Source organism: Emys orbicularis (genome assembly GCF_028017835.1).
Source record: "Emys orbicularis isolate rEmyOrb1 chromosome 12 unlocalized genomic scaffold, rEmyOrb1.hap1 SUPER_12_unloc_1, whole genome shotgun sequence".
Taxonomy (NCBI): Eukaryota; Metazoa; Chordata; order Testudines; family Emydidae; genus Emys; species Emys orbicularis.
Window position 1 is genome coordinate 337655 of NW_027045136.1, and position 26958 is coordinate 364612.

A 26958-nucleotide genomic window follows, 5' to 3' on the forward strand; every position below is an offset into this window, starting at 1 on the left:
CTAACTAGCTAAGGAAGGTAGGAGCTAGTCCCTGAGTCCCCTGAAATATGGTGCAAATGAATTCCTGGATATGTATTTCATTGGATTATTTGAATGTTTCTGAGTTCTTGAGGCAAGAACTGTGCTGTGTGTCTCCTGCCTGGTGGGGGCTGGGGGCCAGGACTCCTGGGTTCTATCCCAGCTGTGGGAGGGTAGCAGGGTCTAGTAGGTTAGGGAAGGCGGGGCTGGGAGCCAGGACTCCTGGGTTCTATCCCAGCTCTGGGGGGTAGCAGGATCTAGTAGGTTAGGGAAGGCAGGGCTGGGGGCCAGGACTCCTGGGTTCTATCCCAGCTCTGGGAGGGTAGCAGGGTCTAGTAGGTTAGGGAAGGCGGGGCTGGGAGCCAGGACTCCTGGGTTCTATCCCGGGCTCTGGGGGGTAGCAGGGTCTAGTAGGTTAGGGAAGGCAGGGCTGGGGGCCAGGACTCCTGGGTTCTATCCCAGCTCTGGGAGGGTAGCAGGGTCTAGTAGGTTAGGGAAGGCGGGGCTGGGAGCCAGGACTCCTGGGTTCTATCCCGGGCTCTGGGAGGGTAGCAGGGTCTAGTAGGTTAGGGAAGGCAGGGCTGGGGGCCAGGACTCCTGGGTTCTATCCCAGCTCTGGGATGGTAGCAGGGTCTATTAGGTTAGGGAAGGCAGGGCTGGGGGCCAGGACTCCTGGGTTCTATCCCAGCTCTGGGAGGGTAGCAGGGTCTAGTAGGTTAGAGAAGGCGGGGCTGGGAGCCAGGACTCCTGGGTTCTATCCCCGTCCCTTTCACCTGTCTGTGTCTCTCTTCCCAGGTCTCAGGCTCCCCGGGGGGACGTGGGGCTGACGATTTGGGGTTCAGACCCCCTTACCACAGGTAAGAGCCTTTGCTCCCCGTTGCTGTCTGGGTGGGGGGGTAGCAATCACCCCCAAACACCCCTGGGGGTGGGAGAGGAGGGAGGAGGAGACTGCTTGGCTTCCCATAGAGCTCTGGGGCACCGCACCCCAAACCGCCCTCCTCGCTATCTCCTGCTGATTGGGTCTCGCTCTCGCTCTCCCCACAGCTGTCCCCGTGGGCCGGCCAGCCCGGGAGCCCCAGGCCAAGGACCCCCCGGTGGCGAGGCCAGCCATGCCCCCCAACAAGGAGTCGCCAGGCAACCCCAGCTCGCCGGCGGCCCTCATCTGCCTGCCGCCCATCTCGGAGGACCTGCAGTTGGTGTGGACCCAGGCGTCCCAGACCAGCGAGCTGGACGGCCACCAGCCGCTGCGCCAGGCCTTCAGCTACTTCCCCTACCCCAGCCTGGCCGACCTGGCACTGCTTTGCCTGCGCCACGGCCTGCAATTGGAGAAGGTCAAGGCCTGGTTCATGGCCCAGCGGCTGCGCTGCGGCATCAGCTGGAGCGCCGAGGAGATCGAGGAGACGCGGGCGCGGCTGGCCTGCCGCCAGGACCGCCCGGCCTTCGGGGCCCTGCTGGCCCCCGGCGACCCCCTGACGCAAACTGGTAAGGCCCCGGGAGGCAGGGAAGCCCCCGCGGCCACACACCACAAAGCCAAGCCCCAGGAATCCCCAGGGAGCTGTTCGGCTGCAGCCCGGGGGCCCTCAGAGCCGGGGAGAGCTTCCGCGGCCCCCCACCCCAAAGCCAAAGAGACGCTGACGCCGCCCCCCAGCCTTTTCCCCACGCCGCCCCCTCCGTGCCGGGCCTGGGCGGATCCTCTGGCCGGCGCCAGCCACCCGGACACCGCCTGGGACCTCAGCAAACCGTGCCGGTTGGGGGCGGCCGATGCCGCGCCGCCCTCCTCCGGAGCCGCCGTCAACGGGGCCGAGGCGTGGGCCCGGCCTGGCCACCCCCACAGCACCCTGGAGGCCCAGCGGCAGCGCAAGAGCCGGCGGAAGAGCAAGGAGCAGCTGGCGGTGCTGAAGTCATTCTTCCTGCGGTGCCAGTGGGCGCGGCGGGAGGATTACCAGTGGCTGGAGCGGATCACCGGCCTGCCGCGGGCAGAGATCATCCAGTGGTTCGGGGACACCCGCTACGCCCTCAAGCATGGGCACCTGCGGTGGTTCTGGGATAACACCGTGCCCCCCACTGCCGCCCTGGAGCCCGGGCCCCGCATGGACACGGGCCCGCTGGAGCGGTACTGGGCCGCCCGGCAGCAGCTGCGCCAGGACGACCTGCCAGCCCTGTGCCGCGAGTCGGGCATGGGGGCCCAGCAGGTGCTGAACTGGTTCTACTCCCGCTCGCCCGAGCCAGCCGAGGTGGTGGTGTGCCTGGGCGAGGAGCCCGAGGATGAGGACGAGGAGGCCGGGCTCATGGTGCAGGACGACGGGGAGGAGGAGGAGGACGAGCCGGAGGAAGAGGACCTGGGCACCCAGGAATGAGGAGCTTCGGAGACTCCCCGGGGAGGGTGGGGGTTGGGGGGAACCGACTTGTGCGCTGGGGCTCTGTTCTGTCTAGTTCCTCCCTCTGTTCTAGAACCCAGATCTGGGTCCTGCATCTAGTTCCCCCTCCCTCTCCGTTCCTGGGCCCCACGTTCCCCCCGCCTCTTCCCAGCTCTAGAACCCGGGTCCTTCTCCCTTTCTGTTCTGGAACTTGATATCACGCAGTTCTGCTCCCTAGATCATTGTTGTAATTTGCTCTCCATGCCTCAAGATCCAGATCTGGGTTTGTTCCCCCCCCCCCTCGTCTTGGTGCTCTAGAACAAAGTACTGGCTCTCCTCCCTGTTCTAGAATCTAGGACCCTGTTTCGCCACCTCTGTGTTCTAGAATCCCAATCATGCCCTGGTCCCCTTCCTCTGCTAGAACAGAGGGACACCCCAAGCTCTGCCACAGGCCCTAGAACTTGGAGCTCTTGACCTAGAACCCAGGTGTCCAGTTCCCTCTACCATGCTCTAGACCCCAGATACCATTTCACTCCTAGTCCTCTACTCTAGAACCTAGGTTCTCCGGTTACTGGTTTGTGCTCTAGAACCCGGAACCTTCTGACCAGTTGTCTGGATTCAGGTATGCTCCCTTCTCCAGACTTCCCCCATCACTCCCCCTCCTTCAGGCACCTCTGTTTCTAGAGTCTGTCCTGGTTCGTCCCTCCCCCCCCTTCTAGATCACGTTAAGGCCCTGTTCCCCAGAGAGACGGGTGGAGGGAGCTGGGTGGGGGCAGCATCTGGCCTGGAGGGGGTGGGAGATGGTCTGTGGGGGGCTCCCTGGGTTTGGTTTTACAAACTGGGCAGGAGAAAATGGGGCGGCGGAGACCGGGCGCGGGGCGGCCTTTCCCTGGCGGCTGTTTGTCCTTTCTGGAGTCGTTAATTTATAATGCCCGGCAGGCGCGAGTTAAAGCGAGGTTTGAAGTTGAACTCCACGCCTGTGGCCTGTGTCTGATTGGGGGTGGGTCCGGATGGGGGGGCGGGGAGGGCTTTGGTTCATTCGTTCACTCACGTTCTCGGTTCTCGTTCCTGCGGCGGTAGCTGGCGCACGTCAGTAGGGAGGAGTCCCTGACGCTCAGTGGGGGTGTCTCTCCTCTCTCCTCTGGGTTCCCTGTCACTCGTTTCCTCCTCTCCTCCCTCATTTCCTCTTCCCCACTCCCTCCTTCAGCACCCGCCTCCTGCTGCCCCCTCGGCCCACTCCCACTAGGGCTCTGGGAGGTCGGGGTTCCCCTCCAAAACCCGCCCTTAAATCATCCAACCCTTCCCCCAGCAGAGCCCCCAAGGGCAGGAGAAGAGCGGCTGGGGGGCAGGGAATTGGGTTACGTCCCCCTAGGTTACGGGGGGGTTACGGCTGAACCTCAGTTCTCCCCCAAATATGCAGCACCCCAGTTGGAAAAGCCAGACATTTATTGTCAATGGGGGGGGGGTCTGGGCTCCAGTGGGATCAGAGCCATTTGGGGGCACCCCAGCTGGGGGGAGGCAGGGATAATGGGGGGCTGGACTACAGTGGTGTGACCCCCCACAAATGGCTCTGATCCCAGCTTGGGGGGACAGGGATAATGGGGAGCTGGACTCCAGTGGTGTGACATTCCCCCCCCCCCCCCACACACACACACACACACGCTCTGATCCCAACTTGGCGGTGGGGATAACAGAGCCCTGGCCCTGGGTGGGGAGGCAGGTGTGTGGGGGGTTGGAGGAATAGGAACCCTTGGGCCGGGCCAGTGGGGGCAGTACGGGGGGGGGCTGTTAGACTGGCCTGGGGCGGGGGTGTCGGGTGGCTGGGGGGGTGTTAGGGAGTGTGGCGGGCAGGTGTGACGGGGTGGGGAGGCTCCCCCGGCTGTACCCCCCCCCCCGGGCACAGTCACTCCAGTCCCCAGGGGGCTGCAGGGGAGAGTCCGTCGGGTGCTGGGGAGCCTGGGCGGTTTCTGTGCCCCACACACTACAGTTGGGGGGCCTGGCTGGCACCGGGGGCCCTGCGGGGAGAGAATCCTAGTGAAGAGACAGAACAGCCCCTGGGGGAGGGTCGTTCCCCTCTGAGCCCCCCCCTCCCCAGACCCCTCTTTGGGGGCTCATCCCCTTCTGAGCCCCTCTGAGCCCCCCTCCCCCAGACCCGTCTGTGTGGGGTGTGTCCCCCCCAATCCAGTTTCACTCACCTGCCATGCTGGGAGGGGGTGAGTTGGGGGGTGAACCTTAGCTGGGGGGAGAGAAGAAATTACCCAGAATGCTACAGCCAGATACCCTAAGCCTGAGCCCCCTGCCTCCAGCCCACTCTGCCCCCGAGCGCCCTCCAGCTCGACCCCCAGCCCGTTCAGCCCCGCACCCTGCCCCCCAACCCGGTCTCCCCTGCCCCCCTCACCTGTATGGGTCTTGGTCTCTCTGTGCTTTGGCTCTCCCGAGGGGTACCCCCCTCTCTCAGATCTGTGGAGCAGATGGGAGGGGTTAGTGGGGCAGATTGGGGGTGCCCTGTGGACCATGCTATGGGCTGGGAGGGGGATCCCCTCACCTCATTCCCATCCCCCCAGGTCTCCCAGGGGGCCCCGTGTCTCATCCCCCCAGCTCACCTGCAAAGATGCCCAGTGCCAGCGTGGGGGGGCCCCGGCCCTGCCCGGCCTCGCCCTCCACTGGCCCCCGTCTGGGGGGGCGCAAGGGGAAGGTGCCCAGCGCTGGGGTCTGGGTGGAGGAGGAGGAGGCCCTGGGGGGAGAAGAGAGGGAGTTAGGGAAGGGGGGAAGCAGCAGAGAGACCCCCTGGGGCAATCCCAGCCCCACAGCCCTGCCCCGCCCAGGGCGATCCCAGCCCCACAGCCCTGCCCCCCACCCCACACACACACTCACCAGTAGGACAGGCTCTGAGTGGAGGCTGGAGATGGGGTGGCTGCGGAGCAGAGGGGAGACAGTTCAGGGGGGGTCATGGATTTGGGGGGGCAGCTCTGGAGAAGGGGGAGTGAAACTGGGCAGGGATGGGGGGTGATCCAGTGCCCTGGGGGGGGCAGCCGGAGCCCCGGGGGGGGTGACTGCCCCAGGGGGCGGGGGGAGCAGCCATGGCTCTGAGGCCTTGTCCCTGTGACCAGGTCAGTTCTCAGCCGGCCGTGGGGCAACCCCCTGGGCCTCGGTGCTAGCCAGCCCCCCGGCCCTCTCACCAATGCTGGAGCCAGTGGGGGTCTGGGCAGGTCCCGGAGCCTGCTGGGAAAAGGAGAGATGGAGTGAGTCAGAGTGGGGTGCCCGGGCAGCCCCCCCACACTCCTCCACCTCCTATGGCCCAAGGCACCACACCCCCCCCATGGCCCTCATGCCCCCCACACCCTGTGTAGTCCCCGCCACCCCCCAAGGGGCACGAGGGCGACTCACCAGCCAGCTGGGGGCGCTGGAGAGGCGGTAGGGGATGGACTCCAGCGAGGAGGAGCGGCTGTGGGGGGAGAGACCTCGTCACAGGGGGCGCCCCCCAGGCGGGCACACACACAGCAGGACCCAGTCCACCAGCAGGGGGCGCAGGGACACACACACACACACCCCGCACGGCTCGGCCCCGCCAGCAGGGGGCACAGGGACACACACACACACCCCGCAGGGCCGGGCCCCGCCAGCAGGGGGCGCAGGGACATACACACACACACACCCCGCAGGGCTCGGCCCCGCCAGCAGGGTGCAGGGACACACACATACACACACACCCCGCACGGCTCAGCCCCGCCAGCAGGGGGCGCAGGGACACACACACACACCCCGCAGGGCCGGGCCCCGCCAGCAGGGGGCGCAGGGACACACATACACACACACACCCCCCGCAGGGCTCGGCCCCGCCAGCAGGGTGCAGGGACACACACATACACACACACCCCGCAGGGCTCGGCCCTGCCACCAGGGGGCACAGGGACACACACACACCCCGCAGGGCTTGGCCCCGCCAGCAGGGGGCGCAGGGACACACAGACACACCGCAGGGCCCAGCCCCGCCAGCAGGGAGCACAGGGACACACACACACACCCCGCAGGGTCGGGCCCCGCCAGCAGGGAGCGCAGGGACACACACACACCCTGCAGGGCGCAGGGACATACACACACGCCCCGCAGGGCCCAGCCCGCCAGGAGGGGGCACAGGGAGACGGACACACACACCCCCCGCAGGGCCGAGCCCGCCAGGAGGGGGCACAGGGAGATGGACACACGCCCCGCAGGGCCCAGCCCGCCAGGAGGGGGCACAGGGAGACGGACACCCCCCCCCCCCGCAGGGCCGAGCCCGCCAGGAGGGGGCACAGGGAGACGGACACACGCCCCGCAGGGCCCAGCCCGCCAGGAGGGGGCACAGGGAGACGGACACCCCCCCCCCCGCAGGGCCGAGCCCGCCAGGAGGGGGCACAGGGAGACGGACACACGCCCCGCAGGGCCCAGCCCGCCAGGAGGGGGCACAGGGAGACGGACACACGCCCCGCAGAGCCCAGCCCGCCAGGAGGGGGCACAGGGAGACGGACACCCCCCCCCCCCGCAGGGCCGAGCCCGCCAGGAGGGGGCACAGGGAGACGGACACACGCCCCGCAGGGCCCAGCCCGCCAGGAGGGGGCACAGGGAGACGGACACACGCCCCGCAGGGCCCAGCCCGCCAGGAGGGGGCACAGGGAGATGGACACACCCCCCCCCCGCAGGGCCGAGCCCGCCAGGAGGGGGCACAGGGAGACGGACACATGCCCCGCAGGGCCCAGCCCGCCAGGAGGGGGCACAGGGAGACGGACACACACACCCCCCGCAGGGCCCAGCCCGCCAGGAGGGGGCGCAGGGACACACACACACACTCTCACCTGACCACCTGGCTGCAGAGCTGGGTGCGGGGCCGCAGGGCACCTGCGGGGACAGGCCAGGTGAAGATGGGGAGTCCAACCCCCCATCCCCATTCGCACACCCACCGTCCCATGGGCACCTCCCACACTCGCACGCCCACTGCGCCGCAAGAACCTCCAGCCCTTGCATGCCCTCTGCCCCACGGGCACCCGCCTCACACGCCCACCGCCCCATGGGCATCCCCGGCCCTAGTACGCCTGCCAGCCCTCACATGCCTACACACCCACTGCCCTGCAGGCATCCCTGCCCTCGCACACCCACTGCCCCACGAGAACCCCCAGCACTCGCACACCCACTGTGCCACAGCACCCGCCTCACACACCCACCACCTGTGGGCACCCCCGGCCCTCGCACGCCCACCGCCTCTGTGCACCCCCAGCCCTCACACACACACCACCTGTGGGCACCCCAGTCCTCACACGCCCACAGCCCAGTGGGCGCCCCTGCCCTTGCACACTCACTGCCCCCCCCCATGCCTTCACACACTTGTCACCACATTTGTCCTATTTCAAGGGGGCTCCCCGGTGCCCCCCTCCCCGGGTTCTCCTTACCGCTCTGTGAGGGGGAGGTGATGCCAACCGGCCGGGGGGTGCTGCCCCTGCCCAAGGGAAAGGGACACAGCTCAGGGCCGAGGGGATGGGGCACCTCCAGTGCCCCCATCTCCCCACACTCCCATCCAGCACCCAACCCCTGCCCAGCACCATATGCCCAATACCCCCAACTCCCCGCCCAGCACCCACCCCAGTGCCCCAAACTCAACACCCAGCATCACATCCCCAGTGCCCCCCAACTCCCCACCCAGCATCACACCCCCAGTGCCCCCCAACTCCCCACCCAGCAACACACCCCCAGTGCCCCCCAACTCCTGACCCAGCAACACACCCCCAGTGCCCCCAACTCCCCGCCCAGCAACACACCCCCAGTGCCCCCAGCTCCCCACCCAGCAACACACCCCCAGTGCGCCCCAAGTTCCCACCCAGCAACACACCCCCGGTACCCCACAACTCCCCACCCAGCATCACACCCCCACTGCCCCCAACATCCCTCCCAGCAACACACCCCAGTGCCCCCCAACTCCTGACCCAGCAACACACCCCCAGTGCCCCCAACTCCCCTCCCAGCATCACACCCCCAGTGCCCACCAACTCCCCTCCCAGTATCACACCCCCAGTGCCCCCCAACTCCGCACCCAGCAACACACCCCCAGTGCCCCCAACTCCCCTCCCAGCATCACACCCCCAGTGCCCCCCAACTCCCCACCCAGCAACACAACCCCAGTGCACCCAACTCCCCTCCCAGCATCACACCCCCAGTGCCCCCCAAATCCGCACCCAGCATCACACCCCCAGTGCCCCCAACTCCCCACCCAGCATCACACCCCCAGTGCCCCAACTGCCCTCCCAGCAACACACCCCCAGTGCCCCCAACTCCCCACCCAGCATCACACCCCCAGTGCTCCCCAACTCCCCACCCAGCAACACACCCCCGGTGCCCCACAACTCCCCACCCAGCATCACACCCCCAGTGCCCCCAACATCCCTCCCAGCAACACACCCCAGTGCCCCCCAACTCCTGACCCAGCATCACACCCCCAGTGCCCCCCAACTCCCCACCCAGCAACACACCCCCAGTGCACCCAACTCCCCTCCCAGCATCGCACCCCCAGTGCCCCCCAAATCCGCACCCAGCATCACACCCCCAGTGCCCCCAACTCCCCACCCAGCATCACACCCCCAGTGCTCCCCAACTCCCCACCCAGCAACACACCCCCGGTGCCCCCCAAGTTCCCACCCAGCAACACACCCCCAGTGCCCCCAACATCCCTCCCAGCAACACACCCCAGTGCCCCCCAACTCCTGACCCAGCAACACATCCCCAGTGCCCCCCAACTCCCCACCCAGCACCCACCCCAGTGCCCCCAACTCCCCACCCAGCAACAAACCCCAGTGCCCCCAACTCCCCGCCCAGCATCACACCCCCAGTGCCCCCAACTCCCCGCCCAGCATCACACCCCAGTGCCCCAAACTCCCCACCCAGCAACACACCCCCAGTGCCCCCAACTCCCCATCCAGCATCACACCCCAGTACCTCCCAACTCCCCACCCAGCAAAAAAACCCCAGTGCCCCCAACTCCCCGCCCAGCATCACACCCCCAGTGCCCCCAACACCCCTCCCAGCATCACACCCCAGTGCCCCCCAACTCCCCACCCAGCATCACACCCCAGTGCCCCATCTCCCCACCCAGCATCACACCCCCAGTGCCCCCAACTCCTCGCCCAGCATCACACCCCCAGTGCCCCCAACACCCCTCCCAGCAACACACTCCGGTGCCCTCCAACTCCTGACCCAGCATCACACCCCAGTGCCCCCCAACTCCCCACCCAGCATCACACCCCAGTGCCCCATCTCCCCACCCAGCATCACACCCCCAGTGCCCCCCAACTCCCCACCCAGCATCACACCCCCAGTGCCCCCCAACTCCCCGCATAGCACCCACCCCAGTGCCCCCAACTCTCCACCCAGCATCACACCCCCAGTGCCCCCAATTCCCCACCCAGCAACACACCCCCAGTGCCCCACAACTCCCCTCCCAGCATCACACCCCCAGTGCCCCCCAACTCCCCACCCAGCATCACACCCCCAGTGCCCCCCAACTCCCCGCATAGCACCCACCCCAGTGCCCCCAACTCTCCACCCAGCATCACACCCCCAGTGCCCCCAATTCCCCACCCAGCATCACACCCCCAGTGCCCACCAACTCCCCTCCCAGCATCACACCCCCAGTGCCCCCCAACTCCGCACCCAGCAACACACTCCCAGTGCCAACTCCCCTCCCAGCATCACACCCCCAGTGCCCCCCAACTCCCCACCCAGCAACACACCCCCAGTGCACCCAACTCCCCTCCCAGCATCACACCCCCAGTGCCCCCCAAATCCGCACCCAGCATCACACCCCCAGTGCCCCCAACTCCCCCACCAGCATCACACCCCTAGTGCCCCAACTGCCCTCCCAGCAACACACCCCCAGTGCCCCCAACTCCCCACCCAGCATCACACCCCCAGTGCTCCCCAACTCCCCACCCAGCAACACACCCCCGGTGCCCCCCAAGTTCCCACCCAGCAACACACCCCCAGTGCCCCCAACATCCCTCCCAGCAACACACCCCAGTGCCCCCCAACTCCTGACCCAGCAACACACCCCAGTGCCCCCAACTCCCCTCCCAGCATCACACCCCCAGTGCCCCCAACTCCCCGCCCAGCATCACACCCCCAGTGCCCCCCAACTCCTCATCCAGCAACACACCCCCAGTGCCCCCCAACTCCCCACCCAGCACCCACCCCAGTGCCCCCAACTCCCCACCCAGCAACAAACCCCAGTGCCCCCAACTCCCCGCCCAGCATCACACCCCCAGTGCCCCCAACTCCCCGCCCAGCATCACACCCCAGTGCCCCCAACTCCCCACCCAGCACCCACCCCAGTGCCCCCAACTCCCCACCCAGCAACAAACCCCAGTGCCCCCAACACCCCTCCCAGCATCACACCCCAGTGCCCCCAACACCCCTCCCAGCATCACACCCCAGTGCCCCCCAACTCCCCACCCAGCATCACACCTCAGTGCCCCATCTCCCCACCCAGCATCACACCCCCAGTGCCCCCAACACCCCTCCCAGCAACACACTCCGGTGCCCCCCAACTCCTGACCCAGCAACACACCCCCAGTGCCCCCAACTCCCCTCCCAGCATCACACACCCAGTGCCCCCCAACTCCCCACCCAGCATCACACCCCCAGTGCCCCCCAACTCCCCACATAGCACCCACCCCAGTGCCCCCAACTCTCCACCCAGCATCACACCCCCAGTGCCCCCAATTCCCCACCCAGCAACACACCCTCAGTGCCCCACAACTCCCCACCCAGCATCACACCCCCAGTGCCCCCCAACTCCCCGCATAGCACCCACCCCAGTGCCCCCAACTCTCCACCCAGCAACACACTCCCAGTGCCCCACAACTCCCCACCCAGCATCACACCCCCAGTGCCGCACAACTCCCCACTCAGCATCACACCCCCAGTACCCCCAACTCCCCACCCAGCATCACACCCCAATGCCCCCAACTGCCCACCCAGCACCTATCCCTAATGCCCCCAACTCCTCATTCCCCACCCAGTACCCACCCCGAGTTCCCCCCAGCTCCCCACCCAGCACCCACCCCGAGTTCCCCCCAGCTCCCCACCCAGCATCACACCCCCTGTGCCCCCCAACTCCTCATTCCCCACCCAGAACCCACCCCGAGTGCCCCCCAACTCCCCACCCCCTCGCCCAGCACCCCAACCCCAGTGCCCTCAGCTCCCCATGCCCTCCCACCTGGCACCCCCACTCCCACCACTCCCCATCCACTGCCCAAGACTCCCGTGTCCCACCCCACTCCGGCCCCGCAGACCCCCCCCATGTCACATGCCCTGGGCCTGGGAGGGGTTGGCTGACCTGCTGCCCTGGCATCGGCCTGGCGAGGCCTGCAGGGAGAAGAGGCAGAAGGGGGGTTAGTGTGTCCCAGGGGGCAGCTGAGAGACGGGGGCACCGGCTGCCCATGGGGTGAGTGGCACAGATGGACGGACAGCAGGCTGGACAATGCGCAAACAGACGGACAGTGGTCAGGCGTCACACAGACAGATGGATGGCGGGAAGGCTGACTCATGGATAGACAAACAGCAGACAGGAAGACAGACGGACAGACAGCGGGTGGGGATGACACACGGACGGACGGACAGGCAGCGGGCGGGATGACACACGGACAGTCGGACAGACTGGGCGGGATCACACACTAACGAACAGACAGACACCGGGCGGGATGACACACAGACAGTCGGACTGACAGCGGGTGGGATAACACTCTGACGGTCAGACAGAAAGCAGGCGGGATGACACACAGATGGATGGACAGACAGCTGGTGGGGATGACACACTGATGGATGGACAGACAGCAGGCAGGATGACACACTGACGGATGGACAGACAGCAGGCTGGATGACACACTGACGGTTGGACAGAAAGCAGATGGGATGACACACAGACAGTCGGACAGACAGACAGCAGGCGGGATGACGCACAGACAGATGGACAGACAGCTGGCCGGATGACACACTGACAGACGTACAGACAGCAGGCAGGATGACACACAGACGGATGGACAGACAGCGGGCGGGATGACATGCAGACGGTCGGACAGACAGACAGCAGGCAGGATCACACACAGACAGATGGACAGACAGCGGGCAGGATGACACACTTACGGATGGACAGACAGACAGCGGGTGGGGATGACACACTGAAGAATGGACAGACAGCGGGCGGGATGACACACAGACGGTCGGACAGACAGACAGCAGGCGGGATGACACACTGACGGATGGACAGACAGCGGGTGGGGATGACATACTGACGGATGGACAGACAGCGGGTGGGATGACACACTGACGGTTGGACAGACAGCGGGGAGGATGACACACTGACGGACAGACAGACAGGAGGCAGGATGACACACTGATGGATGGACAGATAGAGGACAGGATGACACACTGACGGTCGGACAGACAGCAGGCGGGATGACACACCGACGGATGGACAGACAGCAGGCGGGATGACACACCGACGGATGGACAGACAGCGGGTGTGGATGACACACTGACGGATGGACAGACAGCAGGTGGGATGACACACAGATGGTTGGACAGACAGACCGCGGGCGGGATGACACACTGACAGATGGACAGACAGCGGGTGGGGATGACACGCTGACAGATGGACAGACAGACAGCAGGCGGGATGACACACAGATGGATGGACAGACAGCTGGTGGGGATGACACACAGATGGATGGACAGACAGCAGGCAGGATGACACACTGACGGATGGACAGACAGCGGGTGGGGATGACATACTGACGGATGGACAGACAGCGGGTGGGATGACACACTGACGGTTGGACAGACAGCGGGGAGGATGACACACTGACGGACAGACAGACAGGAGGCAGGATGACACACTGATGGATGAACAGACAGCGGGTGGATGACACACAGACAGATGGACAGACAGCGGGCAGGATGACACACTTACGGATGGACAGACAGACAGCGGGTGGGGATGACACACTGAAGGATGGACAGACAGCGGGCGGGATGACACACAGACGGTCGGACAGACAGACAGCAGGCAGGATCATACACAGACAGATGGACAGACAGCGGGCAGGATGACACACTTACGGATGGACAGACAGACAGCGGGTGGGGATGACACACTGAAGGATGGACAGACAGCGGGCGGGATGACACACAGACGGTCGGACAGACAGACAGCAGGCGGGATGACACACTGACGGATGGACAGACAGCGGGTGGGGATGACATACTGACGGATGGACAGACAGCGGGTGGGATGACACACTGACGGTTGGACAGACAGCGGGGAGGATGACACACTGACGGACAGACAGACAGGAGGCAGGATGACACACTGATGGATGGACAGATAGAGGACAGGATGACACACTGACGGTCGGACAGACAGCAGGCGGGATGACACACCGACGGATGGACAGACAGCAGGCGGGATGACACACCGACGGATGGACAGACAGCGGGTGTGGATGACACACTGACGGATGGACAGACAGCAGGTGGGATGACACACAGATGGTTGGACAGACAGACCGCGGGCGGGATGACACACTGACAGATGGACAGACAGACAGCAGGCGGGATGACACACAGATGGATGGACAGACAGCTGGTGGGGATGACACACAGATGGATGGACAGACAGCAGGCAGGATGACACACTGACGGATGGACAGACAGCGGGTGGGGATGACATACTGACGGATGGACAGACAGCGGGTGGGATGACACACTGACGGTTGGACAGACAGCGGGGAGGATGACACACTGACGGACAGACAGACAGGAGGCAGGATGACACACTGATGGATGAACAGACAGCGGGCGGATGACACACAGACGGTCGGACAGACAGACAGCAGGCAGGATCACACACAGACAGATGGACAGACAGCGGGCAGGATGACACACATATGGATGGACAGACAGCAGGCGGGATGACGCACAGACAGATGGACAGACAGCTGGCCGGATGACACACTGACGGACGTACAGACAGCAGGCAGGATGACACACAGACGGATGGACAGACAGCGGGCGGGATGACATGCAGACGGTCGGACAGAAAGACAGCAGGCAGGATCACACACAGACAGATGGACAGACAGTGGGCAGGATGACACACTTACGGACGGACAGACAGACAGCGGGTGGGGATGACGCACTGAAGGATGGACAGACAGCGGGCGGGATGACACACATATGGATGGACAGACAGCGGGCGGGATGACACACAGACGGTTGGACAGACAGACAGCGAGTGGAATGACACACAGACGGTCGGACAGACAGACAGCGGGCAGGATGACACACTGACAGATGGACAGACAGCGGGCGGGATAACACACAGACGGTCGGACAGACAGACCGGGAGCGGGATGACACACTGACAGATGGACAGACAGCGGGTGGGGATGACATACTGACGGATGGACAGAGAGACAGCGGGCAGGATGACACACTGACAGTCGGACGGACCGACAGCGGGCAGGATGACACACTGACGGTCGGACAGACAGCAGACGGGATGACACACTGACGGATGGATAGACAGCAGGCGGGATGACACACGGACGGACGGACAGGCAGCGGGCAGGATGACACACAGACAAAAGGACAGACAGCGGGCGGGATGACACACTGACGGATAGACAGACAGAAAGCGGGCGGAATGACACACTGACAGTCGGACATACAGCAGGCGGGATGACACACTGACGGATGGACAGACAGCGGGTGGGGATGACATACTGACGGATGGACAGACAGTGGGCAGGATAACACACTGACAGTCGGACATACAGCAGGCGAGATGACACACTGACGGATGGACAGACAGACAGTGGGTGGGATGACACACTCACAGATGGACATACAGCGGGGAGGATGACACACTGACGGACAGACAGACAGGAGGCAGGATGACACACTGATGGATGGACAGATAGAGGGCAGGATGACACACTGACGGTCGGACAGACAGCGGGTGTGGATGACACACTGACGGATGGACAGACAGCAGGTGGGATGACACACAGATGGTTGGACAGACAGACCGCGGGCGGGATGACACACTGACAGATGGACAGACAGCGGGTGGGGATGACACGCTGACAGATGGACAGACAGCAGGTGGGATGACACACAGATGGTTGGACAGACAGACAGCGGGCGGGATGACACACAGTCGGTCGGACAGACATACTGACGGTTGGACAGACAGCGGGTGGGATGACACACTGACGGTTGGACAGACAGCGGGGAGGATGACACACTGACGGACAGACAGACAGGAGGCAGGATGACACACTGATGGATGGACAGATAGAGGACAGGATGACACACTGACGGTCGGACAGACAGCAGGCGGGATGACACACCGACGGATGGACAGACAGCAGGCGGGATGACACACCGACGGATGGACAGACAGCGGGTGTGGATGACACACTGACGGATGGACAGACAGCAGGTGGGATGACACACAGATGGTTGGACAGACAGACCGCGGGCGGGATGACACACTGACAGATGGACAGACAGCGGGTGGGGATGACACGCTGACAGATGGACAGACAGACAGCAGGCGGGATGACACACAGATGGATGGACAGACAGCTGGTGGGGATGACACACAGATGGATGGACAGACAGCAGGCAGGATGACACACTGACGGTCGGACAGACAGTGGATGGGATGACACACAGACAGTCGGACAGACAGACAGCAGGCGGGATGACACACAGACAGATGGACAGACAGCTGGCCGGATGACACACTGACGGACGTACAGACAGCAGGCAGGATGACACACAGACGGATGGACAGACAGCGGGCGGGATGACATGCAGACGGTCGGACAGACAGACAGCAGGCGGGATTACACACAGACGGATGGACAGACAGCGGGCCGGATGACACACAGACGGTCGTACAGACAGAGAGCGGGCGGGATGACACACTGACGGACGGACAGATAGCGGGCGGGATGACACACTGATGGATGGACAGACAGCAGGTGGGATGACACACAGACGGTCGGACAGACAGACAGCGGGCAGGATGACACACAGACGGATGGACAGACAGCGGGCGGGATGACATGCAGATGGTCGGACAGACAGACAGCAGGCAGGATCACACATAGACAGATGGACAGACAGCGGGCAGGATGACACACATATGGATGGACAGACAGCGGGCGGGATGACACACAGACGGTTGGAAAGACAGACAGCGGGTGGGATGACACACAGACGGTCGGACAGACAGACAGCGGGCAGGATGACACACTGACGGACGGACAGACAGCAGGTGGGGATGACACACAGACGGATGGACAGACAGCAGGTGGGATGACACACAGACGGTCGGACAGACAGACAGCGGGCGGGATGACACACAGTCGGTCGGACAGACAGACAGCGGGCGGGATGACACACTGATGGATGGACAGACAGCAGGTGGGGATGACACACAGACGGATGGACAGACAGCAGGTGGGATGACACACAGACGGTCGGACAGACAGACAGCGGGCCGGATGACACACAGACGGTCGGACAGATAGCGGGCGGGATGACACACAGACGGTTGGACAGACAGACAGCGGGCGGGATGACACACTGATGGATGGACAGACAGCAGGTGGGATGACACACAGACGGTCGGACAGACAGACAGCGGGCAGGATTACACACAGACGGTCGGACAGACAGACAGCGGGCGGGATGACACACTGACGGATGGACAGACAGCAGGTGGGATGACACACAGACGGTCGGACAGACAGACAGCGGGCCGGATGACACACAGACGGTCGGACAGACAGTGGGCGGGATGACACACAGACGGTTGGACAGACAGACAGCGGGCGGGATGACACACTGACGGATGGACAGACAGCAGGTGGGATGACACACAGACGGTCGGACAGACAGACAGCGGGCCGGATGACACACTGACGGATGGACAGACAGCGGGCGGGATGACACACAGACGGTCGGACAGACAGACAGCGGGCCGGATGACACACAGACGGTCGGACAGACAGACAGCGGGCGGGATGACACACTGACGGATGGACAGACAGCGGGCGGGATGACACACAGACGGTCGGACAGACAGACAGCGGGCCGGATGACACACAGACGGTCGGACAGACAGACAGCGGGCGGGATGACACACTGACGGATGGACAGACAGCAGGCGGGATGACACACTGACGGATGGACAGACAGTGGGTGGGATGACACACAGACGGTCGGACAGACAGACAGCGGGCCGGATGACACACAGACGGTCGGACAGACAGACAGCGGGCGGGATGACACACTGACGGATGGACAGACAGCAGGCGGGATGACACACAGACGGATGGACAGACAGACAGCGGGCGGGATGACACACAGACGGATGGACAGACAGCAGGCGGGATGACACACTGACGGTCGGACAGACAGACAGCGGGCGGGATGACACACTGACGGTCGGACAGACAGACAGCGGGCGGGATGACACACTGACGGATGGACAGACAGCAGGCGGGATGACACACAGACGGTTGGACAGACAGACAGCGGGCCGGATGACACACAGACGGTCGGACAGACAGCAGGCGGGATGACACACAGACGGTCGGACAGACAGACAGCGGGCCGGATGACACACAGACGGTCGGACAGACAGACAGCGGGCGGGATGACACACTGACGGATGGACAGACAGTGGGTGGGATGACACACAGACGGTTGGACAGACAGACAGCGGGCGGGATGACACACAGACGGATGGACAGACAGCAGGCGGGATGACACACAGACGGTCGGACAGACAGACAGAACTCGCCTTGAGGATGCTCAGATATTTCTTCAGCTCGTCGTTCTCCCGCCTCAGCGCCTCCAGCTCCCTGTGGAAGGGAAGGATACGTGGGGTCAGAGGGGCTGGGCACTGCACCGATCTGCCCACCCCCAGGGTCCCCCCCACGTGCCGGGACATGTGCACGAGTGCCAGGCAATGTGCGTGCTGTGCCGAGCAGGCCAGGCGCCGTGTGCCAGCTCTGCCCCAGGGATGGCAGGTGCTGTGCCCAGGGACATGTCCCTGGTGATCCCCGGTGGCCGGGCTCTGACCTGTCGCGAGTGGAGAGTTTCTGGCGCGTCTCCTGCAGGGACCCCTCCGCCTGGGACACCCTGTCCTTGTAGAACGAGAGCAGCCGCTCGCTCTGCGCCCGCTGGAAACTCCACACCTGGGAGACAGACACAGCGAATGGGGCACAGGCCAGACTCTCTAGGGGGCGCTGCCTCCCATCCGGCCCCAGGGCGGGGACTGGCTGGCTCAGGAGGGTGGGGAATGGGGCACGGGCCAGATCCTCTAGGGTGCACTGGCTCCCCTCCAGCCCCAGGGCGGGGACTGGCTGGCTCCAGGGGGTGGGGAATGGGACACGGGCCTGACCCTCTAGGGTGCACTGGCTCCCCTCCTGCCCCAGGGTGGGGACAGGCTGGCTCCGGGGGGTGGGGAATAGGACATGCTGCCTGTCCCCTCTAGGGGGCACCAGGTCCGATCCTGCCCCAGGGCGGGGACAGGCTGGCTCCGGGGGGTGGGGAATGGGACACGGGGCCTGTTCCCTCTAGGGGGCACCAGGTCCGATCCTGCCCCAGGGCGGGGACAGGCTGGCTCCGGGGGGTGGGGAATGGGACACGGGGCCTGTCCCCTCTAGGGGGCGCCAGCCTCATCCAGATCCACAGGCGGGTGTGGCTGGCTCAGGAGGTGAGAGCCAGAAGCGGACAATCTCTGCGACTATCAGTGTTGTTGCTGACTGCACTGAAATCCCTTTTGATGATTAACTTCCATCTCCATTCATCTCCCTCCTTATCTGGCTCCCTTAGCGTAAATAATTAGCGGGGCGGGGGGGGGGAAATGGGGGAGTTCCAGCAAAGCCCTTGCACTGATTATTAACCAGCCCCCTGCTTGGTTAGTAACCCGGGCACTCCATCTTTGCCTGACCTCGAAGTCCCCCGGCTGCCTGATCCCTTCGAAGATGGGGGACCCCGCCCGGAGTCTGCCCCCCCCCAATCCTCTCTGATAACTCCGCAGAGCGCGCTCGCTGGCGGCTTCTCCTCCATCCTTGTCGTTCCCATGGCTTGTCTCTGCCCCTCTCCCGTCACAGGCGCCCACCAGAGCTGCACGCGACCTGCCTCAATCGGTCTCTATTCCAGACAGATTCTTTGGTGTAGCCACCCGAGGGTAACCGCAGCATGGCCTTGGGCGCTCGCGTTCAGCCGCGGGTGCACCCTGACCCCTGGGTCCGTTTTAGAGACCTTGCCGGCCTGGCCTGCGCGCCTCCGGCCTAGCTGGAGAATTTGGCGTTTGTCTGGGTTGACATGTCGTTGGGTGGAATGGGCCCAGCTTACCCAGTGATCCAGGTCTTCACGGGATCAACAACACCTCCCGCTCCGCCAACCCTTGGGTCATCCGCAGACCTGACCCACAGTGATCTTATATTGACTTCCCGTCAGTGAGGAGTGTCCCAGTGTCCTAGAAACGTTGCCGAGGGAGGACCAAGTTAACCTAGACTGGCCCTGACGGGGGTTTGTCCAGCCAGATCTTTAAAACCTCCAACAACAGGAATCCTCAGTCTCCCTTGCTGTGGACTAAGCCCCTTATGTCTTCTCTACCGTCAGTGAACAATGATCTCCGTCCTCTTTATAGCAACCCTCAGCAGATTTGAAGACTGTTCTCACTCCCCTCTCAGTCTTCTTTTCTCATGCCTAAATATGCCCTGTTTTCTTCACTTTTCCTTGCAGGTCAGGTTTTCTCACCCTTGGATCATTTTCAGTGCTCTCCTCTGGACTCTCTCCAGTTTGTCCCCCTCTTTCCTAAAGTCGGGCACCCAGAATTGGCCACAGTACTCCAGCTGAGGCCTCGCCAGTGCTGTGCAGAACGAGACAATGACCTCCCATGTCTTCTAGACAACATGCCTGTTAATATGCCCCAGAAAATTTGACTTTTTCTCAACTGCATCACACGGGTGACTCATCTTCAATTTGTGATTCACTCGAGCCCGCCGTGCCTTTGCAGCCAGGGACCAGCGAAGGAAGCAGGTGCCTGGGGCAGCCAATAGAAAGGGGCGGCACGTCCGGGTTTGCGGCGGAAATTCGGCGGAGGGTCCTTCAGTGCCTCGCTTCCTCTTCGGCGGCAGCTCAATCGCTCCGCTTTAGTCTTCGGTGGCACTTCGGCGGCGAGTCCTTCAATCAGGTTTTTCTTTTTTTTCTGTTTTTTTTCCTTCGCCGCTTGGGGTGGCAAAAAAGCTGGAGCCGGCCCTGTTTGCAGCTGTGCTATTTCCTACCTAGTCCTTCCCTATTTTGTAGCTGTGCATTAGATTTTTTCCTTCCTAAGTGAAGTCCTTTGAATTTGTCTTTGCTGAATTTCATCTGGCTGAAGTCAGACCGATTCTCCAATTTGTCAAGGTCATTTTGAATTGTAATCCTTGTGACGTTGTGCAGTCTATATGGTTTTATAAAAACTTGATAATAAGTCAATCTAATGTAACTGGGATAGTTTTAGAGAAAATACGGTAATAAGTGAATGTAACGTAACTGGGATATGCTTCATGCAAAAGGTCTCTTGTAAGGTATCATTACAAAGCTTATAATCTACTGAGTGTGCTCATCCTATTTGTAGAAATGTACCACTCTTGTATCTGAAACTAGAAATATAAAATGTAACTCTGAGGGCCTATTGTAATTATGTAAAGTGTGGGCCATTAATGATGGTTTGGAATCTTGATGACTCCCATTGTCTGCAGATGGCTGTTTACCTGTGAGTCTCCCTGTATGTGTGTGTGCTGGCAAGTGAGTAATGAAGTCTTGCAGTGACATGTGATCATGTCACCTGAACTGGAATCCATCTTTAACCTGGTGCTTTTCCAGTGAGGGGGGGGGGGGTGGAAACCCAGAGGGACAAAGGGTTCCCGCCTTATGCAAAAGATATATAAAGGGGTGGAACAGAAGAGAGAGAGAGAGGAGCCATCATGGAGAATCCCCTAGATAACACCTAAGCTGGAACAAGAGCTGTACCAGGGGAAAGAATTGTGCCCAGGCCTGGAAGGTGTCCAGTCTGAGAAAAGCTTACTGAAGCATCTCTGAGGGTGAGATTATCTGTATTTAGTTTGATTAGGCATAGATTTGCGCATTTTATTTTATTTTGCTTGTGACTTACTTTGTTCTGTCTGTTACTACTTGGAACCACTTAAATCCTACTGTCTGTATTTAATAAAATCACTTTTTATTTAATAATTTACTCAGAGTATGTATTAATACCTGGGGGAGCAAACAACTGTGCATATCTCTCTATCAGTGTTATAGAGGGCGAACAATTTATGAGTTTGCCCTGCATAAGCTTTATGCAGGGTAAAACGGATTTATCTGGGTTTAGACCCCATTGGGAGTTGGGCATCTGAGTGCTAAAGACAAGCACACTCCTGTGAGCTGTTTTTGGGTAAACTTGCAGCTTTAGGACAAGTGATTCAGACCCTGGGCCTGTGTTGGAGCCAGACAGGAGTGGCTGGCTCAGCAAGACAGGGTGCTAGAATCCTGAGCTGGCAGGGAAAACAGAAGCAGGGGTAGTCTTTGCACATTGGGTGGCAGCTCCCAAGGGGGTGTCTGTGATCCAACCCGTCACAATCCTGTCCTCCAAAACCCTTCAACCGCTCCCAGCTTGGTGACAGCTGCAAATGTTAGAAGCATGCTCTCCGCTCTGCTCCGTTATCCAAGTCATTAATGCGAATACGACCCGACATGGGACTGACCCCTGCGGGACCCCACTTGATACAGCCTCCCAGTTTGCTAGTGAACCATTGATAGCTATTCTTTGAGGATGGTCTTTCAACCAGTTGTGCACCCACCTTGTATCATCAAGATCAGATTTCCCTAGTTTGTTGTGTCAAAGCCTTACTAAAATGAAGCCATATCACCTCTATGGCTGCCCCCCATCTGCTAAGCCAGTAACTCTGTCAAAGGAGGCTGGTTTGGCATGATTGTTCTTGACAAATCCATGGTAGCTATTCCTTATAAAGTGTTGAAGGCCACCAGGCCTAGCGCTGACCTCTCTCTGTGCGATCCCACTAGAGACGTACGTCCCCACTGGATGGTGATTCCCAGTCGAGAACTATTTATTGAGATCTGTCCCTTAGCTGGTTCTTAACGTGTGCACCGTTGACATTGGATCCCTGCCCGTTCTTTAATCAGGGTGTCAGGCGGTGCTGTGTCAAACACCTTACAAAAGCCAGTCACAGCTACAGTTACCTTTACCAACGAAGCTTGTGATCTCCTCAGAGAAGAAGGTCAGCTGTTTTCCATGTAACCGTGCTGACTGGTATTGATTATACCTCTGTCCTGAGTCCCATGTAGCTTGTTCATTCTTTAGCCCAGGATTGTTTCCTGGCCTATAGTTACCTTGGATGGAGCCTTTCCCATCTAGGGGGTGCCAGCTTTGAGCTGTCCCCTCCAATGGGGACTCTCTGCCCCTTACCTGGGAGATGTGGGCCAGATATTTGAGGGCCGTTTCCACCGGGCTCTTGAAAAAGATCTTTTCTTGGGGTTTCATCTGTGGGCGAGAAAGAAATAGGCAAAGCAAGTACGGAGCAGCTCCCACCCGGCTTGGATCATGACCCCCCCCCCCAGCAATGTGATCCAGGCAAAAGGGACTGGCATCTGAGGGGCACATCTGAATGAAGATTGAGAGAGACGTATCTACAAACATATGTGCCTCAGATTAATAAAACCTAAGGCTAGAAAGCCCTGGCTCAGTTTTCTGTTATTTTTTGCTAGTTGCCAGCACCCGCAGCACCATAATTATGGGAGAATTTCAGCTTTCATTTATACCAAAATATCCCTATGTTTCTAGCCTTTGTGACTGGGGTGAAAGGCTTGAAAATGTGAATCCAACTGAAAGGAAAGGAAAAGAACCCCAATTTATGATCTGGTACAAGCGCATGCTTTGAAAGGCAATCATGGTTATTCTAGGGGCTGAAACATGGTATGTTTGATTACTTGGGTCAGCGACTCTGAAAGCTGGGACTTGAAATAAAACAACACAAGACTTGGTATTAAGATGGTGAGGCCGGCACAAATTTGCACATCTCCAATTTTGGTTTGGAGTCTTTCAATCAAGAATGGAGGACCCTTTCAAAGAGACACATTCAAGCTCAACCATCAGATATGGGCTATTTTGGTAGGGCACCTTCAAGCCACGTGCTGCACCGTGGACCTGCATCCCAGAGACCTTTGCACTGCTTTCAGGTTTCCTGGGGGATTTTCAGGGAGGACCATGGGACACCTGAAGGGGTCAGAGGCCCATACACCAGGATCCTACTGGAGCTTTTGAGCCAACATGAACAGATCATTTTGGGGACCTGAAACAACCAAAGCAAAATTGATCGGGGCTAAAACTCTGAAAGAGTCTCATGCTAAATTGAAATCGGAGCAGCCACACACAACTGGGCTAAGACCACATCTCTAGTTAAACCAGCATCACCCTGCATGTGTAGACGAGAGAAGAAAGGGAGGATGGTGGAAAAGGATGAGAGCAACTCACATTATCGGCGAGACACAGATATTTGCAGGTCGCTCCACAAATGGGGCATTTCTCTGCAAGGGTTGAAACAAGTGATTATTATTATTATTATTATTGTGGTCGCAAGTTCTGTACAGAGTTTACACCGATTTAACTAAGCCAGGGAGCTGAAGCAGTACAGTTTGTGTGTGTGGGCAAGGCACTCTGTTACTATTCCCCCCCTGGTTTTTTAGTGAAACGGAGAATGTTAAAGTGAGAGAAAATGTGGAAAAAAACACACTTTTGCTTCCTTTTTACTTTTTTTTTTCCACTGGAAAAAGCTGATTTTTTTTTAAAAGGTACTTTTTCTCGCTTTTTAACATTTTTCAAGCTATTTTTGCACTTTTCCTGTGGAAGAAAAATGTGTGAAATGTGAGGAAGAACTTGCTTTTTACTTTTCCCCCCAAATATTTCCCCTATTTTCTATTATTTTCACAATTTTTCCAGTCAGAAGAAGTTAATGAGGGTGCAAATCTGGGTTTCCCCCCCCCCCACACACACTTTCTTTAACTTTATAGTTAAAAAGAAAATTTGAACCTTCCCCCTCCTTTTTCCAATGGGCGAATGGTGGGCAAAGTTAAAAAAACACAGAAAACGGGAATTTTCCTGTATCGCTAAATGACAAATGTCAGTTTCTTCTTGAACTTCATCAAAATGATTTTTAAAAGAAAAAATTAATCTTCAAGGGGGGAAATTTTGAGAAAAATGTAATGGTTGAAAATCTCTTCTCAAAACAAATCAACAATGATTTTTTTGGCGGAGGGAATGTTTTTGAGGGAAATGTTTTCTGAGAAATTTCATTTTTGAAGAAAAAAATTTTGAAGCATTTTTGGGGGGGCTCCAATGATGGCTCACTATGTGCATGGTCCCAAAGGCTTCTGGAGGGGGCCAGACCCCATTCCCTGCCCCTCAGAACCCTGGGGGCAAAGCATAGAGCATGCCCTGAGCCTCACCCGCGGCAAAGCATTTCCTGCAGAAGAGGTGTCCACAGCTGGTGATGCAAAAGTTGGCGCCATCTTGGCGGAAGCACTGGTTGCAATGGAACCAATCCATGCTGTGGGGGACATGGACAAGGAGGAGTTAGCTCCGGCAGGCCTGCACTGGGAGGGAGGGATAGATGGGGGTAGGTTGATAGATCCAGGGACAGATGGAAGGAGGAGGAGGGAGACATGGATGGATGGATGGATGGATGGATAATGGGATGGGTGAGCGGGTGTGAGGATGGAGAGAGGGAGGGTTGTGCGGATGAGTGGGTATGTATGGGGATAGATGGATCGATGGCGGAGTGCAGGGGAAGGCTAGAGGGATGGATGGTGTGTGGGGGATGGATGGGTGGAAGGGTGTGTATGGTGATGGCTGGATAAAAGTGATCAAGTTCCTTATTAATGAAACAAAATGTGTGATTAATTAACTTTGTAATATTGATTTTTATTAATTAACACTTTAATGATGGTAGTCTATTGACTGAAATGTTATTTACTTTATTAGCTATTACATAGTTATTATTAATTATGTATAACCACTTAACTATAAAATATTGTTAACAAATAGTGTTAATTATTTGCTAATTGACCGTTGATTGTTATCAATAACTGATGTAAAATATTCAGGGCAGTTCTCTGGACTCTGTCATCCAGGAGCTCAGAAGGGATGGTCCGTTCTGGCTTTATAATCCATGAATCTCTATTCTGCTAAGGGTTCTTTAGTTATCATCAGTTATTAGTGGCCATTCATCCTTTTGTGGATTATTTTTGGGCTTGGAAGGATCAGATTTTTATCGCCAACGCTGGTAAACATTGATTTCGCTGCAGATATGCAAAACATTTCCATCAATAATAACCAAAAGTTACAGCCATTTCTTCGGAAATTATCGGAGTTTGATTTCGACTTTGTATGTTTCCTCATGTGATGCTGACAGTTTGTGTTTATCAGTTATAAACTTTTTGAATTTCAGTGTCTACCATCATTAAATAATTACTGTCTGACACACCCACCCATTATTGATCCCTCCCTAATTTCCCGCAATGGTGAAAATTTAAATAAGTAAAACAAGAAAAAAATGCTTTGAACTCTTAGTTGTGCACTAAAATAAAATATCGAGAAAAAATGGCTAAACACCCATGTTATCCATCAAAATTATAACAAAATAAAAATCGAATTCTGCCAAGCCTGTTCATAATCGGTGAATCTCTATTCTGGGCAGTGGTTCTTTCGTTATTATCGGCCATTAGTGGCCGTTCCTCCTTTGTGTATTATTTTATTATGTCTTGTGGGTTATTTATGAATATCATCATGTATTTAATTAGGCCTGTTTTATGGGTTATGTCTTTACAACGAAATATGGTGGGTATTTACTTTTTATTTCGGATTGTTCACTAATTGTTTGGCTCTTGGTTGCCTTTTGATTGGTTATTTATCTATTACCATGGGCCTTTGGGGCAGTATTTAATATTTATGGCTCCTTTAATCATCAATTCTCTAATTATTCAGAATGAGCTAATTAATGGCTCTGTGTTAATTATGGGTTTTTCCAGCATGTTGGCTTTTGAATGACTGTTTCCTAAGTATCGTATATTGATTATATTAGAGGTTATTAATTGTAGCCCCTTTATTAATGAGGGATTATTGGTTATTTAATGAACTCTGGGCTATGTATGAATGACGTTAATTGGGGGGATGGGAATTAATATTTGTTGATAGTAATGCTGGTGATATTAATGATTGTTATTGATATGAATGAAATTCGGGGTGATTGGCTATCGTGACGCTATCGTTAACATATTAATTACCCTGCGGGGATCAGTTGGGCGTTAGGCATCATGGGCGACTGGGGGGTCATTATTAGTCTTTATTAATGCATTAATTACCTGTGTTAATTAGCTATGCCCAGACCATTATTTAAGAAAGCGCTAATGACCC

The 26958-nt window shown here is 59.0% G+C and overlaps 2 protein-coding genes across 2 annotated transcripts; one reads left to right on the forward strand and one right to left on the reverse strand.

Moving 5' to 3' along the window:
- The first annotated feature begins 820 nt into the window (after positions 1-820).
- HOMEZ (homeobox and leucine zipper encoding) lies at positions 821-2375 on the forward strand. Its single transcript, XM_065422910.1, has 2 exons — positions 821-875; positions 1063-2375. Exon 2 carries the CDS (start codon positions 1128-1130, stop codon positions 2373-2375), a length of 1248 nt encoding a protein of 415 aa, XP_065278982.1. The 5' UTR covers positions 821-875; positions 1063-1127.
- Positions 2376-4356: 1981 nt separating this feature from the next.
- RNF212B (ring finger protein 212B) lies at positions 4357-26878 on the reverse strand. Its single transcript, XM_065422888.1, has 16 exons — positions 26829-26878; positions 24993-25093; positions 24022-24074; positions 22957-23031; positions 18558-18673; positions 18277-18337; positions 11734-11762; positions 7799-7845; positions 7208-7250; positions 5763-5820; positions 5555-5597; positions 5250-5289; positions 4979-5109; positions 4774-4835; positions 4571-4611; positions 4357-4390 (listed from the first exon to the last, which is right to left on the reverse strand). Exons 1-16 carry the CDS (start codon positions 26876-26878, stop codon positions 4357-4359), a joined length of 984 nt encoding a protein of 327 aa, XP_065278960.1.
- Between the last annotated feature and the right edge of the window lie 80 nt (positions 26879-26958).